At 39.3% G+C, this 15,425-nt stretch overlaps 1 protein-coding gene across 1 annotated transcript; it reads right to left on the bottom strand.

Moving 5' to 3' along the window:
- Positions 1–1,812: 1,812 nt before the first annotated feature.
- On the bottom strand, positions 1,813–3,394 carry LOC113020043 (ras-related protein Rap-2a-like). Its single transcript, XM_026163711.2, has one exon. The coding sequence runs from the start codon at positions 3,259–3,261 to the stop codon at positions 2,635–2,637; it is 627 nt and encodes a 208-aa protein (XP_026019496.1). The 5' UTR covers positions 3,262–3,394; the 3' UTR covers positions 1,813–2,634.
- Positions 3,395–15,425: the final 12,031 nt, after the last annotated feature.

Here is a 15,425-nt window from a genome sequence, read left to right as displayed (position 1 = left end):
TAACAGGGTTAAGAATTGTTTTTTTATGTTCAACGGGCTGGTCTGAGATTTTCCTGTGCAGCATCTCTTGACTTTACAAAGAATGGTCCAAGAAACATCAAATATCCAGCAAGCGGCAGTTCTCTGGGTGCAAAATACCTTAATGCCACACGTCAGAGGAAAATGGCCAGACTGCCTCGAGCTGCCTCGAGCTGATAGGAAGGGAACAGTAACAAGGTGTGCATAAGGGCATCACTGAGCGTGCAACATGTCAAACCTTGAAGCAGATGGGCTACAGGAGCAGAAGACCATACTAGTGCCATCCTGTCAGTTATGAAATAAGGCTAGATTTGGCACAGTTCATGGTGGTGTAAAGGTTTCTTGCCATATTTCGGCATAGTTGAAACGCCACGGCCTACCTGTGACCACTGTGCGCCCATCTTCTGACAGATGCTTCCAACAGGAAAACAGACCTTGTTATAAAACTATCATGATCTCAAACTGGTTCTTGCACATGATGATAGGTTCCCTGTATTCATGTCTGTGAAGGTTCTCAGTCATCCAGGTCATCGTAGTCTAAGGAGCCAAGGTGTGAGCCACACCCGCTTTCTCACCTTGGCTCATGTGATTAGGTAGAGGATCATCAGGGGGTCCTTTGTCCCTCTTTGGGAGGAAACTCCCACTGGGTTTAAATCTGGGACTCTCCACCATTTGACCCTTAGAACTGAAGAAGCTTCTCGGATGAGAGGTGAAACGTCTTCAAGCAACTCAAAGAAGTCCAGACGCTTTTCTTTCCAACTTCCCTGTATTCAAATGACCTCCACAGTCACCAGCGCTCAATCCAATAGATCACCTATGGGAAACTATGTGATGTTGTCATGTCTCAGAGGAATGTTTCCAGCACCTTGTTGAATCTGCGCCACAAAGCTGTTCTCGAGGCGAAAGGGGGTACAAACCAGTACTCACAATGTGTACCTAATAAAGTGAAGTCATCAAACAATGCACACATCACCAAGTGCACCACCAGAGGGCAATGCAGCACAAAACAGAGCTTGTGCCGTTGAGATTGTGTTAAAGACCAACCAAGCGATCCTATTAGTTGATTTAATCCACTCAGTACCAACATAACTTTTCTAGGGTCTTAGGAACAAACTGTAAGACATTCAGCAGGTTTTTTTTACATTTCCGTCTTATAAAAAACAAAAAAACAAATGAAAAAACCTTTACAGATCTGGTTAGACCAGCCCCATTCTCTAGAAGGGAGGTATAGTTTGTCTGTAAGTTTTGCCACAAATGCATTGAAGTGTGCAACAAGAATTAGTGTCTGGGCGCCTGGGCTTTCCTCCTACAGTACTAAAATTTGCATGTTAGGTCAAAGTTTCTGTAGGTGTGAATGTGAGTGGCAGTGGCTGTCTCTGCACCATTAGCCCTGTGATAACTGGGCCAACAGACTAGACAGTCTCACCCCACCAGTTTGGTTGGAATAAAGAGACCCAGACCCTGAATCAGGACAGCAGAAGAAAATTGATGGATTGATGTTGAATTGATTTGAATTCTTATTATAAGAGAAACAGTATAGGAGGTCTGTGCAGTGTGAATCTTTTTAAGGACATACAAAATAAAGTTGTTTTATTTATTTAATGGTCACCTGTTTTCACGTGTTAGACTTTAATTTTTTGCTTTTTTTAGATTCATAACTTTTCACTTATGACTGTGAAAACTTCCCCTAGTTATACAGTAACTTTCATACCGTTCCTGTTTGTCTGCTCTGCTGCTCTGTCAAATAACAAAGTCACAGCAGTAAACAAGATAAAATAGTCGGGATAGACAGGATTAAATTCAAATCTTTTATTTAACTTGAAATAAGCACTGAATAAATACATCGAACATGCCTTTGTGGCTCTTTGTGGTGTCACAATAAATAGAAAATACCACATTAATAAGAAAAGAAAAACAAAAAAAACCCTTTATGCTCAGATTTGCAATGCACTTATTCTTTAAGACAAACTCACATAAATAAACATCAAAGTAGAGAGAACCAGCAGTGAATGTGCTCTGTGTATTTAAATGTTAGCTGTTTTGCAAACAATCTTCTAAGAGCTGTAGAACAGGTTGCACAAGCATTCACAAGAAAAAAAGTTTAAATTTGTCCTTAGTTGTTCACTTGATTCATAAAACTGACATATGCAGACACAAAAACACTTTTGCATTTATATGGTTTCACAGTTATTGCACTTTTTTTTAAACAGCAGTAACATAAAGGCCCCAAATCAAACATTATCATATATTTGTATGTAAAATGAGCTCTGCACTGTCACCATATCTTACATTTTTAACATTCACAGTAAGTATTTTCGAGCTCAGCCACATTCCACACTGTCTTTAAGGTCGTATTTGTTTACATCATCACATGTCGGTCCTCGCTGCAGCATCTCTGTGCTGTCAGTGCCTCTGTGGGGCTAACTGCAGTGCTTACAAGACTGATGGACAAATATTTTACTGACTCAGTGTCTCACATGAAGCTTAAGATGTATAACAGCATTTCTTGTTTTGCTTCTGTCCAAATCTGACCCTTGCAAACAAGGAACTTTAAATCTATTTACAACAGTTTTCTGCCCCCCAGTCTCACTTTGTCCTTTGTGCATCTCAATATCGCTATGAGAGGAGGCAGCTGTTGGTTTTGTTCATAGGAGGTCGTTTGTTGCTGTCTTTGGGGAAGGTTTCCCGCCTCCGGCACAGTGCTGGACTGAGCCGACTAGGAAGATTGGCCTGCTGGAGCAGCTCCCTGAAAGCTTCCAGGACATTGATGTTGTCTTTGGCTGAAGACTCCAAGAAGCTGTGGTTCCAGTCCAACTCCACAGTGGACTCCACGTCCTCGCTGGACACCTGTCGCTCATTGTTACGATCAATCTTGTTCCCTATCACCACAATCGGTGTGTACTTGTCCTCTTTGATATCTAGGATCTCATCCCGCAGACTCTTGACTGCCTCCAGAGAGTCAGGGTCATCCACAGCGTAGACCAGAGCAAAGGCATCACTGTTCTGGATGGAGAGCCTGCGCATGGCAGGGAAGGAGTAGCTGCCACTGGTGTCCATGATGTTGATAGTGACTTTGACACCCCCCACCTCATATTCTTTCCTGTGGAGCTCCTCCACTGTACGCCGATGCTTTGGCTCAAAGGTATCTTTGAGGAAACGTTGGATGAGGGCTGTCTTTCCCACTCCACCTGCTCCCAAAAACACCAGACGCACCTCTGTCTTCTCTTTCACTTCAATAGACATCTTGATGTGCTTCTTTGTGTAACAGGAAGAATTTGCCTTTTTTCACCCCTCTATTCTTCTCCTCTTTGGCTGTGGATCCTTAGCCTGGAAGGTGTTTTGATGGCAATGATGAAGAGGGAAGTGGTTGGCATGTGAGTCTGCCTGTGAGGCTACACTGCTCATTTATTTACACACATTGCCTGCCCCCTTCTGCTCCCAGCCAATCAGCAGGGAGCAGTGGCTCCATCTTGAACCTGCACCAGCCAATCAGAGATACATGTAAATCAAGTCCAGTAAGAGAAAAAAAAGGTGATACTGAGATACTTTCACTGAGAGTTTTTGTGTGCAGTGCAGAAAGCATTCCTGACTGCTGGCTCAACATCAAATATCTCAACACATCTGTTTATCTGAAAAATAATACTTCCCTTTGCAGCAAGGAGGTTAATCATTTTCATCTTTTGCTAAAAGTTTGTTGTAAAAGAGTTTATACTATAAATTGTTCACACTCAAGTGGAATTTTTCTTCTAACATAAAAGACTTAATACTCAGTTGTTGTAGCACCAGAATCAGAAAAAACATTTAAGGCTTTTGGTCTGCCTTCTAGAGTTCATTTAGGCAACTACAAAGTCGATATCAGCCACAGTTCTGACAGATCAGCTTTCTATGTCTAATAGGCAAGTCTCATATGGAGCATAATGTTTAAATTGTTTTAGCCTGCTAAAAGTTGCTGTGCACATGCAAGCTGCTTTGCTACCCATTTTTGTCCTTCTAATATTGTGACTGACTTATTCACATCTATTGTACCTGATCGCTGCTTTGTTCGGTACTGATGGTCTTTTATCTTCTTCACAGATCTCAGAACAGAGCAATAATGAAAAATATAAATCACTGTAAATAAACACTGTTTGACTTTATTTGTCCTCACTGAAGTATTGTAATTTAAATTTACTGGTATAAGAAAAAGAAAGTAGTCACAGGATTCTGTGGCATTCAGTACAACCTTACTGCTTCCATAAGAAGCAGTATAAAGAATTAACTAGCAGCCAGTTGGTGATAATGAAGTGCACATCATTAACTGATAATCAGCAAGCGTGAGCACCTCTATAAAGGCATAATTTTCACAGTGTGCCAGTCTAATGCATTCAGTTGTCTGTTAACACAATCTTCCCAGAAGTGAATGTCCCAGCAAATTAACCACAAGGTCAGACTGTGGAACGCTCAGAGAAATAGTAAAAAACCCCAAAAGCTACATCTCAGACTCTACAGGCCTCAGTTAGCATTTTAAATGTCGAAGCTCATGACAGGACAGTTAGAAAAAGATTGAACAATTTTAGCTTGTTTGGAAACGTTGCCAAAAGTCCTAAGGCTTGTAAAGTTGTATCTGAACAAACTGCAAGACTTCTGGAGAAATTTCTTTGGGAAACATGAGAGGAAACTGGAGATGTTTGTACATGCAAAGCGGCATATTTGGAGAAAATCAAGTGCAGCATATCAGTGCAAACACTTCATTTCAACTGTGAAGCACGGTAGTGGAGGTGTGATGAAATGAGCTTTGACCATAAACTCAATTGTAAGGATTCTTGTGAGGACACATGACTGACAGCTAAAGGTTGACTCTAATTAGGACATAAACAGGACAATGATCACAAGCACAGCAGCAAATGCACAACAGAATGACTGAAAAAGAATATGTGGATTGTGTAATTCACTCTAAATATCCAAAATAAATTGTCAATTCATGTCATTTTTGAGTTTACTGATTTTACATCATGATTGTAATGCATACTGCACTCTACTTAAAGGGGAATGTTAATAACCAGTAATATACTGGCTAATTCAGGAAATAAAACAAGCACACTGTCACCGTTTTCTCTTTTGCAATAAATATTAACTGTAATACTTTTTAAGTACAGTTTATGATCTTACTTTTATTCATTAGGGATGCTACATTTAGACTAGATGTCCATATTGATCATATTTCTCTAAAGATGGAATGCAATGTCTCTCTCTGCTCAGGTTTTCACTTCATTGGTGAGTATTGGTGCAAAAATAGCTTTGGTCTTTGGGCTTTTCCATTCTGTGGATGCATAACTTTGTTTTGGCAGCTTTGATCATTTCTAGCTTAAAAAAACAAAATACTGATAAAATGCTAAATTCGAGAGTTCAAACCAGCTGGGGAAGTTAGTGTAGTTTTTATTTATAGTCTTGACCGTGAACAGTAACTTTATTTTGGTCTGTTTTTCTTCAGCATGATCCATTTTTAGATATGATTTACTTTTGTTTGCTTTTTTAAACATCCACTCCAGGCTTCTCGGATGTTAGATACAGATGTGAGAATAGTAGCAGCACCAGCAGTGATGTAGCATTGAGCTGGTGGTCGCCTGGAGGCGTTGGTTTCTGTTGACTGACTGTCACAGTGGAAGGAACAATTTGTTTTTTGAGCACATGGCCTTTCATATGGTCACAGGATCTGGTGTTCTGTTAAGCAACTCTGATTTTTGTACACTGGTTACTCTGATATTATTCAGCTATAAAAGAAGAAGAAGAAAAAAACCCTTATTTTGACATGTAACTGTGGTTTGCCCAGCATGTCTGCCTTTACTGTCCAAAGCAAAATGAAGGTTACAGTTTAGAGCGATGTTACCCAATGTTCCCCTAACTTCCAAAACAGTTTTTGAGAAAGGTATCAGGAGCATTAATTCAGTTGCATAAGTAGTATAATATAATAGTTGCATAAGGTACATAATATATCTAATGCCTATCTGTTTATTTCTAACTGTTAGTTCAGCAGGGTGTGTCATATTGACACGCCCATCAGTCAAACACTCAAACTGTCATGTTTCACAAGATGTTTCTTTGTCACACTACACTGGTCCAGTGCCATTGCTGGATACGCACGTACTCTGTACGTAGTCTGTACTTACAGTTGCAAAGTTTGCACTTCATGCCAGAACCTGTACCAAAAAACTGCTCGTAGTAAGAGCCAATATAAATTTAGATGGGAGCAACGATATAGATGTTGATATAGCTGAAAAAAAGAACAACTTTATTTATTGTTCAGTGAATTCACAAACAGAGGAGTGTAAGATAACATCAGGGTGAGCTAAGGCCAAAATGATATATAAATTGCACCATTTAACACAAGCTCAGCCAACCTGTGCAAATGTAGCAAACCAAACTTCAACAGCTTACCTCCTTAGTCTAACAAAAATATAAGGAACACCTAGAAAAAAAATAGTAGCTCACCCCTACTTACTTCCTTCTAAACACAGATCAAACTTCCAATTACATAACCACCGTTGTGGCTGGCTGAGTGAAAGGGAGGCAAATTATCCTCAGCAGGTGGCGGTCATCTTGTCTCCATATATAGGGTGCAATCCTCAGGTTGAAGCCAATGATCTGAATGCTTTAGACTTGCCACATCAATACCAGTCAGGCACTGGCATAATCTGATTAGCATGCTCTTATCCTATACAGACGAAATACACAAAATAAAAGATATATGGCGATGTCCTTTGGGCAGACAAGGTTGCAAAAACTAAACACAGCATATCAGCACAAATACCTCATACCAAATTATCCAGTCTCTGAAGAAGATGTGCCCTCATAGTACATTCATCCGTGGTACTAAACCAAAGTCATATAACTCCAGTGCTGTATACCCAAAGGTAAAAGGTAGCTGTAGGTCACAAGGCTGAATGTTAGCACATTTTTTTGTGTCTGTGCTACTTATTCCCTATTGGTACTTAACAGTTGGTATGAGGTCCAGAGTTAAGCATGGTGGTGGAGGGGTCATGATTTGGGCTTGTTCTGCACCCACGGGAACAGGGCACCTTGCAGTCACTCAGCTGACTATTCAGATTTCTGTATATCAAAGTCTCCTAAAATCAAATGTGAGGCCATCGGTCTGACAGCTAAAGCTTGGCTGGAATTGACTCATGCAACAGGACAATGATTCCAAGCACAGGAACAAATCTGCAACAGAATATCTGAAAAAGAAAACAATCAAGGTGCTGCAATGGTCCAATCAAGATCTCCAGACCTTGAAATACTGTGTGAACTTAAGAGTGTCTCCACTATAAGTATGAAGTATGGGCAGGTAAATCAGTTCTTTATTTCCTGCAGAGTGGCACCATTTGATCTGTTGGCACCACCCGCAGTATTTTGTAGAGTTGGAATTCCTGAGGGAACCTGAGGGATAAGATCGTCTCTGCAGAAGAAGTTGATCGATATCCAGGATGATCGTAATAGCAGTCCAGCTTTTTTAAAGCTTTTTTTGGTTTAGTTTTTGTGTGCAGGAACTGTACAATTGTTCAGACCAGTTTCTTTCAGGGCTTCAACATTGATGCACTGTGTCATTATTTTTTTTTAAACAAACGCATACACTGACATACAGGTAACACAAAGGGTTGGTCGCACATACTGCTCCATCATCCATCTGAAACAAAAGAGAGCGTCACACATGCATAATGACCACGGCAATGGAGTGATCTGACAGAGCATTTTTTGATGGATACTTACCTAATATGACCATATCTGAATTATTTTAAAATCAAAAGCTTTTTCAGAGCATAGATGCATATTCATTTTTTATTGTTCCAGGACAGCACGATCAGTCTCCTTTGTCTTAATTTGTTCCTAAATTCTTCTGGATCACCTTATTTACAGCAGATTGCAGACACGTCTTTACCGTTCACATATTCCAGCAAAAAGAACAGAAAACATACACCAACCTCCACCTCATCATTCTCTTAATCCATCTTTTTCATTCAGTGGCTTTTGGGATTTTAACTTTGGCTACAGGTCCTCTGACTGTCCTTTGACTCTGGAACAGCATGTCCTGGATTATGAAAGGTGCGGTGGTGGAAGGGGAAGAAGCAACATACCAAATGGCGAGCGGTCTCATTATATCTCGCCGTAGCAGCAGGTCTGCTCAGCAACTGAGCAATCATTGTTTACCATGAGGCAAAAGCTCTCATCTGTATCATTATGATTTTTCTACTGTACATGGATATATCTAAAATATCATCCAGTTAATGATTTTTTTCTCTGAATCACTCATACTTTCTAGGAATTAGTCAGTGCCGCTTTGATTGTTCTTTTTCAACATCAGCCAAGGCACCAATGGCAGTTATGTCTCTCCCGCCAAGGTTAGCAATAATTGAAGGTGAGCCTTTGTATGCATCAGATGTCTGCAAGGCTGAGTGAGCATTACAAAAACCCACTGGATGGCAGGCATCCACACAAGCGTGCATGTGTGTGTGTGTAATATGTGTTTGCATGCACTCAACAACAAATCTTTGAACATCCTGAGAAACAGCTAATAACATTTGGACTGGGTGTACTGGGATGTCGTTACGCAACCTTCAGCACTGAAAGGTGAAGGCAGCTGGACAACAGGGAGTGAGCTGATGAGTACATTTAGTGCCCGCTGTGCTTTTTATATTGAGTAAGCTCACAAACTGTTCATGTTACAGTCATAAGGCACATAATAAAGAGAAATATAAAAAACATTATATGTGGGGAAAAAAATCATAATTTTGCAATTTAGTCCCTCTGATTGAAGATGACAACAGAGGACAGCTGTCTTCAGTTATTCTCTGAATTTGTTTGTAAGCAGTGACTCAGGCTTTTTTAAAAAAAAAAAAGATTAATTAATAAAAATAATGATAACAATAAAATCCATATAGAGATATTGCCCAGAAATACCTGCCACTCTCCTGAGAAAATAGCCAAGTTTCTTTGTAAGAATAATGTTACAGGTAGTATATGAAAATTCTGCATATTCAGAAAAATGTTAATATGCAAATTAAACTTAGAAATATAGAATCATAGAATCACTTAAGGATTATATTGTGTGCTAAGGATTGTACAGGGTGGGCCATTTATATGGATACACTGTAATAAAATGGGAATGGTTGGTGATATTAAAGTCCTGTTCGTGGCACATTAGTATGTGTGGGGGCAAACTCCTCAAGATGGGTGGTGACCATGGTGGCGATTTAGAAGTCGGCCATCTTGGATACAACTTTTGTTTTTTCAATAGGAGGAGGGCCATGTGACACATCAAACGTATTGGTAATGTCACAAGAAAAACAATGGTGTGCTTGGTTTCAACGTAACTTTATTCTTTCATGAGTTATTTACAAGTTTCTGACCACTTATAAAATGTGTTCAATGTGCTGCCCATTGTGTTGGATTGTCAATGCAACCCTCTTCTCCCACTCTTCACACACTGATAGCAACACCGCAGGAGAAATGCCAGCACAGGCATCCAGTATCCGTAGTTTCAGGTGCTGCACATCTCGTATCTTCACACCATAGACAATTGCCTTCAGATGACCCCAAAGATAAAAGTCTAAGGGGGTCAGATCGGGAGACCTTGGGGGCCATTCAACTGGCCCACGATGACCAATCCACTTTCCAGGAAACTGTTCATCTAGGAATGCTCGGACCTGGCACACATAATGTGGTGGTGCACCCTCTTGCTGGAAAATCTCAGGGAACGTGCCAGCTTCAGTGCATAAAGCGGGAAACACATCATCATGTAGAGATTTCAAATATCCAGTGGCCTTGAGGTTTCCATTGATGAAGAATGGACCCACTATTGTTGTACCCCATATACTACACTAAACCATCACTTTTGTTGTTCCAACAGTCTTGGAGGGATCCATCCAATGTGGGTTAGTGTCAGACCAATAGCGGTGGTTGTGTTAGGTCATCCTCGTTGAGATGCTGCAGTAACTGGAGTTTGTAAGGGTGCCATTTGTGAGTAGCTAATATCCGCCGAAGGGATGTTCGACCAGTTTCACGAAACTTAGCAAGCAGTTTGCTAACTGCAGCATGGGAGATGGGTGGTCTCGTAGGGTGTCTTGCATTGAAATCTGCTGCAATGACCCGGTTACTGCGTTCACCAGATATCAACACAATTTCGATCCGCTCCTCACGTGTTAACCTCTTCGACATGTCAATGGCTGTGAACAAAGAAAAACTTGTAAATAACTCATGAAAGAATAAAGTTACGTTGAAACCAAGCACACCATTGTTTTTCTTGTGACATTACCAATAAGTTTGATGTGTCACATGGCCCTCTTCCTATTGGAAAAACAAAAGTTCTATCCAAGATGGCCGACTTCTAAATGGCCACCATGGTCACCACCCATCTTGAGGAGTTTGCCCCCTCACATATGCTAATGTGCCACAAACAGGACTTTAATATCACCAACCATTCCCATTTTATTACGGTGTATCCATATGAATGGCCCACCCTGTACTGTATGTACTGCACCAAGACAATAACAGTTACATTCTAATGACATTAGCACTCAAAGCACTTTACTTTATATTATTTTAAGTCTTTACATTGATCGCTGGATATGATTGTTGTTTTCTAATAAAGCTATCATTACTGATCATTGTCCCTGTTTTCATTCCCAATGCATCAAACCCTGGAGCTTTGCTGAAGCCGCTGATATCTCAGAGACACACACAAGGTATCCTTTGGCAACGGAGCCATGGAGCACCTGTCACCAATGCCACTTTCACCGCAGATGCTTCATATAAGAGCAATTTATTGCAGTGCATATCATTTGTGTGTCATTTTACAACATGTGAACGGTTGTATTTTAAGCCAAATGATATTCTTTTGTTAAAACGTCCAAGTATAAGTTTTGGTGGCTAAACTGAAGCAGCCATTAAAATTGCAAATCCACAGTGGAAATCAGTTTCACCTTTTATAATGCAGAATTTACAAAATTATAAACACATCAAGTTCAGTAAATATCCAAAGAGTGGGTGAAAATGGATCACAATGCCATTAATAACCGTTCAGCAAAGATTATTCATTGTTATTTAAAGAATAACTATTAAAAAGTTAAATAACTCTAAGTTCACAGTAATGGAGGTTATTGAGGAATTACAGAATTTTTAATCTGATTAAACAGGTGCGAGTCGGTGGCCCACATTTGACTTTAACGAGTTAACTAAAAGGGTGGTAACACGATCTCAGAATGAGATTTAGAGAGATTTCATAAGCCAAGACCTTTTCAGACATGCTCCTCTGTGCTCAGTACTGTGAGGTTATGAGCTCCTAAGCCTTTTTTTGTCCCTTGTGTCCAAAGCATCAGAAGACCATCTGCGGCAAACATCTTTTTAATTTGAAGGATTGTGTGCAGGTTTCTCGCTGGAGGTTTCGGGATTCAGCACTTGATGAAAAGTGTTGAGTTTAGAGTAGCTGCTATATTAAACAACACCTCCTTAAAACCTCTGGAATTATATATATTATATATATATTTTTAAATATGTGTTACTTTTTTAGCCAGAAACTACTATATGCTCTGCCAGTAGGCACTGGGGACACAGAGGGAAGAAAATAACTAGATTTATTGAAACTTCAGAATATCGCATTAGAGTGACCTCCGAGTGAAAGTGTGCAATTATTTTCAGAATCTGCATCGATTTTTTTCCCCCTCTGAGCACCCTGGTGTGTGAAGGCAGTTTTGTTCCTGCTTGATATTTGCTGCTGTAAATGTTTATGTATTCCTGACCCAGTTTCTCATTTCAAACTTTATTCAGCTTTCTTTAAAATGCTGCTCATAGAGTGTATGTGGGGTTGTTTTAGGTGAAGCTTCTTAGTGGTGGTTGCAGCAACAGTTGCAGAGCTTCTCCATTCTAGCTGTGATCCCCCCCGATGTCAACTAAAGAGGTCACTTAAACTAATGCTATTTCTAAACCTAAACTGACTTCAGTGTGTTCGGGAGATCAGTTTAACATATAAACAGCAGGCCACGTCTTCTAATGGTTTCTCTCTCAAACCAGATTGACTTGAGCGACAAACCATGTGAGTCTTTTAAGTGTCCGCCTAATGAAAGGGTCGTAAAAGCTTGGTATTCAATCAGGCCTGAAACTCTTGACCTCTGTCATGTTCAGCGTGTAGAGACCTGTAAAGGAATGTGCTTTGATCAATGAGCTTTTGAAAGTTTCACCTTCACGTCTCTCAATGATGCATGTTCAGAATTTGTTCTTCTGCTGTTACGGCTAATTTTAATGTGTCGGTATGTTTCATACTGGGGTGGCGTGCAAACACAGTATAAAATATGGAAATATATGGGTTTGGAAAATGAAGCCAATGTAGAAGTGCGCTACACCTGAATTATATTTGAAGCCCATCAGTGGTAAGATCTGGGGTTGCAAAAAGACTTCTGGTCCTTTACAGGACTATAGGCTTGACTTGAGTTTATGGTCATTTTACTATAACGATCGTACCATAGATAAAAAAAAGAAAAGAAAAAGGATCCAACAACGCCACCACCACAAACACAGTGCAGGAGGTGAGTCCCTGACAGCTGCCTGTGTTGGAACGCCTCATGATCAAGGTGGCCAGATCACATGCTTTTTAGTCCTGCAAACTTTTTTATTTGAGATTTGACTCCTTTTGGAGCCTCAAGTGGCCATTAGAGGTTAAAACCCATTAATCTAGTGTAACCATTAAATCTAGTTTACAGTATGATAAAACTTGAAGCTTACATTGCCCATAAACTGAAAAAAGAGATTTGTTGCTGAAACAACTTTGGAAATATTAACATATTTATAAATTTGGAATGTAACTAGGAAAGATGGATGTGCCATTTTAAGGATTTCTGAATAGTAATATGTAATACAAAAGATATGGAAATAACTGATATTCGAGCAGAGAAATATATTTATGCTTCAAAAAATGCATACGATTTTTTATAAACTAAGAGTAGATCATTAAAACACCAGGGAGAAGATTAGAAAACTGATCTTTGTGAAAAGCATTATTAAGCTCCCGCATTACTGATAGAAAGTGCTAGAAACTACTCTCTGACAACTATGGGATAATTAAGCTCTAAGCTACATGACCTTTTCATTAGTGCTGCAAGTCCAAAACTAATTTCAGTTTCAGTTATTAATAAAGTGATAAATTTAATTAAACACAGGATTGAAAGTGAAATATGTCCTGAGGTCTCAAAGCCAGAAAATAATTCATTTAAAAAAAGATAATTAGGTTCCCAATATAAATATGAGACTTTCACATTCAAGGGAGTCCTCCACCTGTCTTTTGAGTTTTGTCTCTGGTTCATGGAAACATATGAAATCTAAATTTAATGAAATTTGCAAAATGCAAAATTAAGTTGTTCAGAGGGAAGATGGAGTTAAACCTGCTTCACATGCTATGTGAAATATATATATGTATGTCCCACTGAAGATATATGTATAAAAATAGCATATGCTGCTGCTTTACATTTTACACGTTTTTCATATAATCAAATGTTGTCTGGATGGTTATTAAAATTCGACGTCATATTTCTGATTAATTCTGCTGCTTATTAGAATAACAGACGTTAACAAAACCAAGCTATGTTTATGAAGCATTAGCTGGGACATGCACAACGCACAGTTTGATTATGTTAAGTTGGCATTATGACTTGAGCTCTGTTTACTTGGCCTTTTTTAAGGGACCATTATTATTATTCAGTTAAATTTTGAGTGACTTATTTTTGAATTTTAAATAAAACCCCCATTTGTCTGTTTTTTATGTAAGTGCTGTACAAAAATACAAAATAACTAGTACCAAGGTTGTAATCAAAACTATAACTGAGTCTTTCTTCTTAACCAGCTCAGCCCCTCACATTGCTGTTACCCTTTTCTTTAAATGTGAAAATTCGAGTTGTGAGTGTGATTTTGAAGCTGTCATGGGGATAAATTAAAGAAAAGTTCACCAGATGTTGGATTTCTCTTCTGTGGTTACAGTCAGGCTTCCCAGCCTAGTTTCTGCATTTACTAAACTCAAAATCTTCTCTTCTTCTCAATCTAACAAAAACCTTTGAAAACTTTGCGCATTATTAGCTTTTCACATCTTTCATTTAATGCAGTCAGTAATTTAACTCTTTGCAACTGTGATGTATTGTGTGTTCCATGAATTGCAGTTGATTGACAGCTACTTGTGTCCTAAAAAGCACTTTTTTATATTATGACATCTCAGTTATTAAATGTAGTCCAGTAGTCCGGCCCACTCAGCATGATGGTGCGCTATACGATTCTGAGATCCCCGTTCTAATGTATTTACATGCGCACACAGAGAAGAGCTTACCTTTTATTCTCTCTTGCTGCTTGTGAAACCTTTATCTAAATGTACAATCCTTGAAAGCACGGGCAGTGCTTGCAGTTTACCGGCAGAAGCCATATAGAAGAAGCAATAAAAATGAGTCAGAATAGATATGGGAAGCTCTGGAAATGTTGCACAAAGAAGCACTTGACCTTTAGATCTATCAGGATGTTACACCGCAAGGGGAATTAATTTCTTGTATTGGTACTGCACATAGGCCACCACTGAATGCCGTGTGAGTGAATGCTGGAGAATCTTCAAATTCATCTTTATGTATTATCACATAAAACTAAGGGCAGGTTTCTCAACTGTCTATTTGTGATTCTGGTGAAGTCAGTGTGCATATATACATGTTTCATCTAAACTTTATTTCCTGTGAAAGGTGAACAAGCAACCTTTCATTTATTCTTTGCACAGACAGAATACAGAACTGCATGCGGAGGTTTTTATTCTGCTGACTTCTACTTGCTGTGGTTTAAACCAGCAGGAGTGCTGGTGCAGCCGAAAGCACGACTCTCCTGTCTTGTTCGATAACATCACATAGAAGACCAAATGAGTTTATTGAACTCCAAACATTTTGTTAGAAGAGTTTACTGTGGACACATGAGCATAGCGACGCTGACAGCTTGACAGTTCAAACAGCAGGTTAAGAGTTTATAGAGATTTTACAGGACTGAAAAGCATACCCCAAAAAACTGTGAATCTGTTATACAATCAAGGTTAAAATTCTCCAGCTGATTATTAGCATCTGTGGACATTAGGCGCTTTTGTGAGCCAAGCTTTTGTTTTTGCAATTAGATATTTTTTCTGTCTCCCTCTGGTGATATACATCCTTCAGTCAGGGTTATGTGCTATCTAACTAAACACTATGCAAATTTGAAGTGACATCAATGACCCGCTCACCAGTCATCCATTAGTGTCTTATGCAACAAGCTATGTTGGGGGAAATGTTGAATAATAAATCTCATTGGGAACTACCGTGAATCACCACACCGATGTAAGATTCTTCCAGTCTCTAAGCACATTTTACAGCGTGAAAGATAAACATGTTGTCTCA

The sequence above is a fragment of the Astatotilapia calliptera genome, chromosome 4 (genome assembly GCF_964374335.1).
Source record: "Astatotilapia calliptera chromosome 4, fAstCal68.1, whole genome shotgun sequence".
NCBI lineage: Eukaryota > Metazoa > Chordata > Actinopteri > Cichliformes > Cichlidae > Astatotilapia > Astatotilapia calliptera.
Note: the sequence above shows the minus strand (reverse complement) of the source record. Positions and strands in the feature narration are given on the sequence as shown.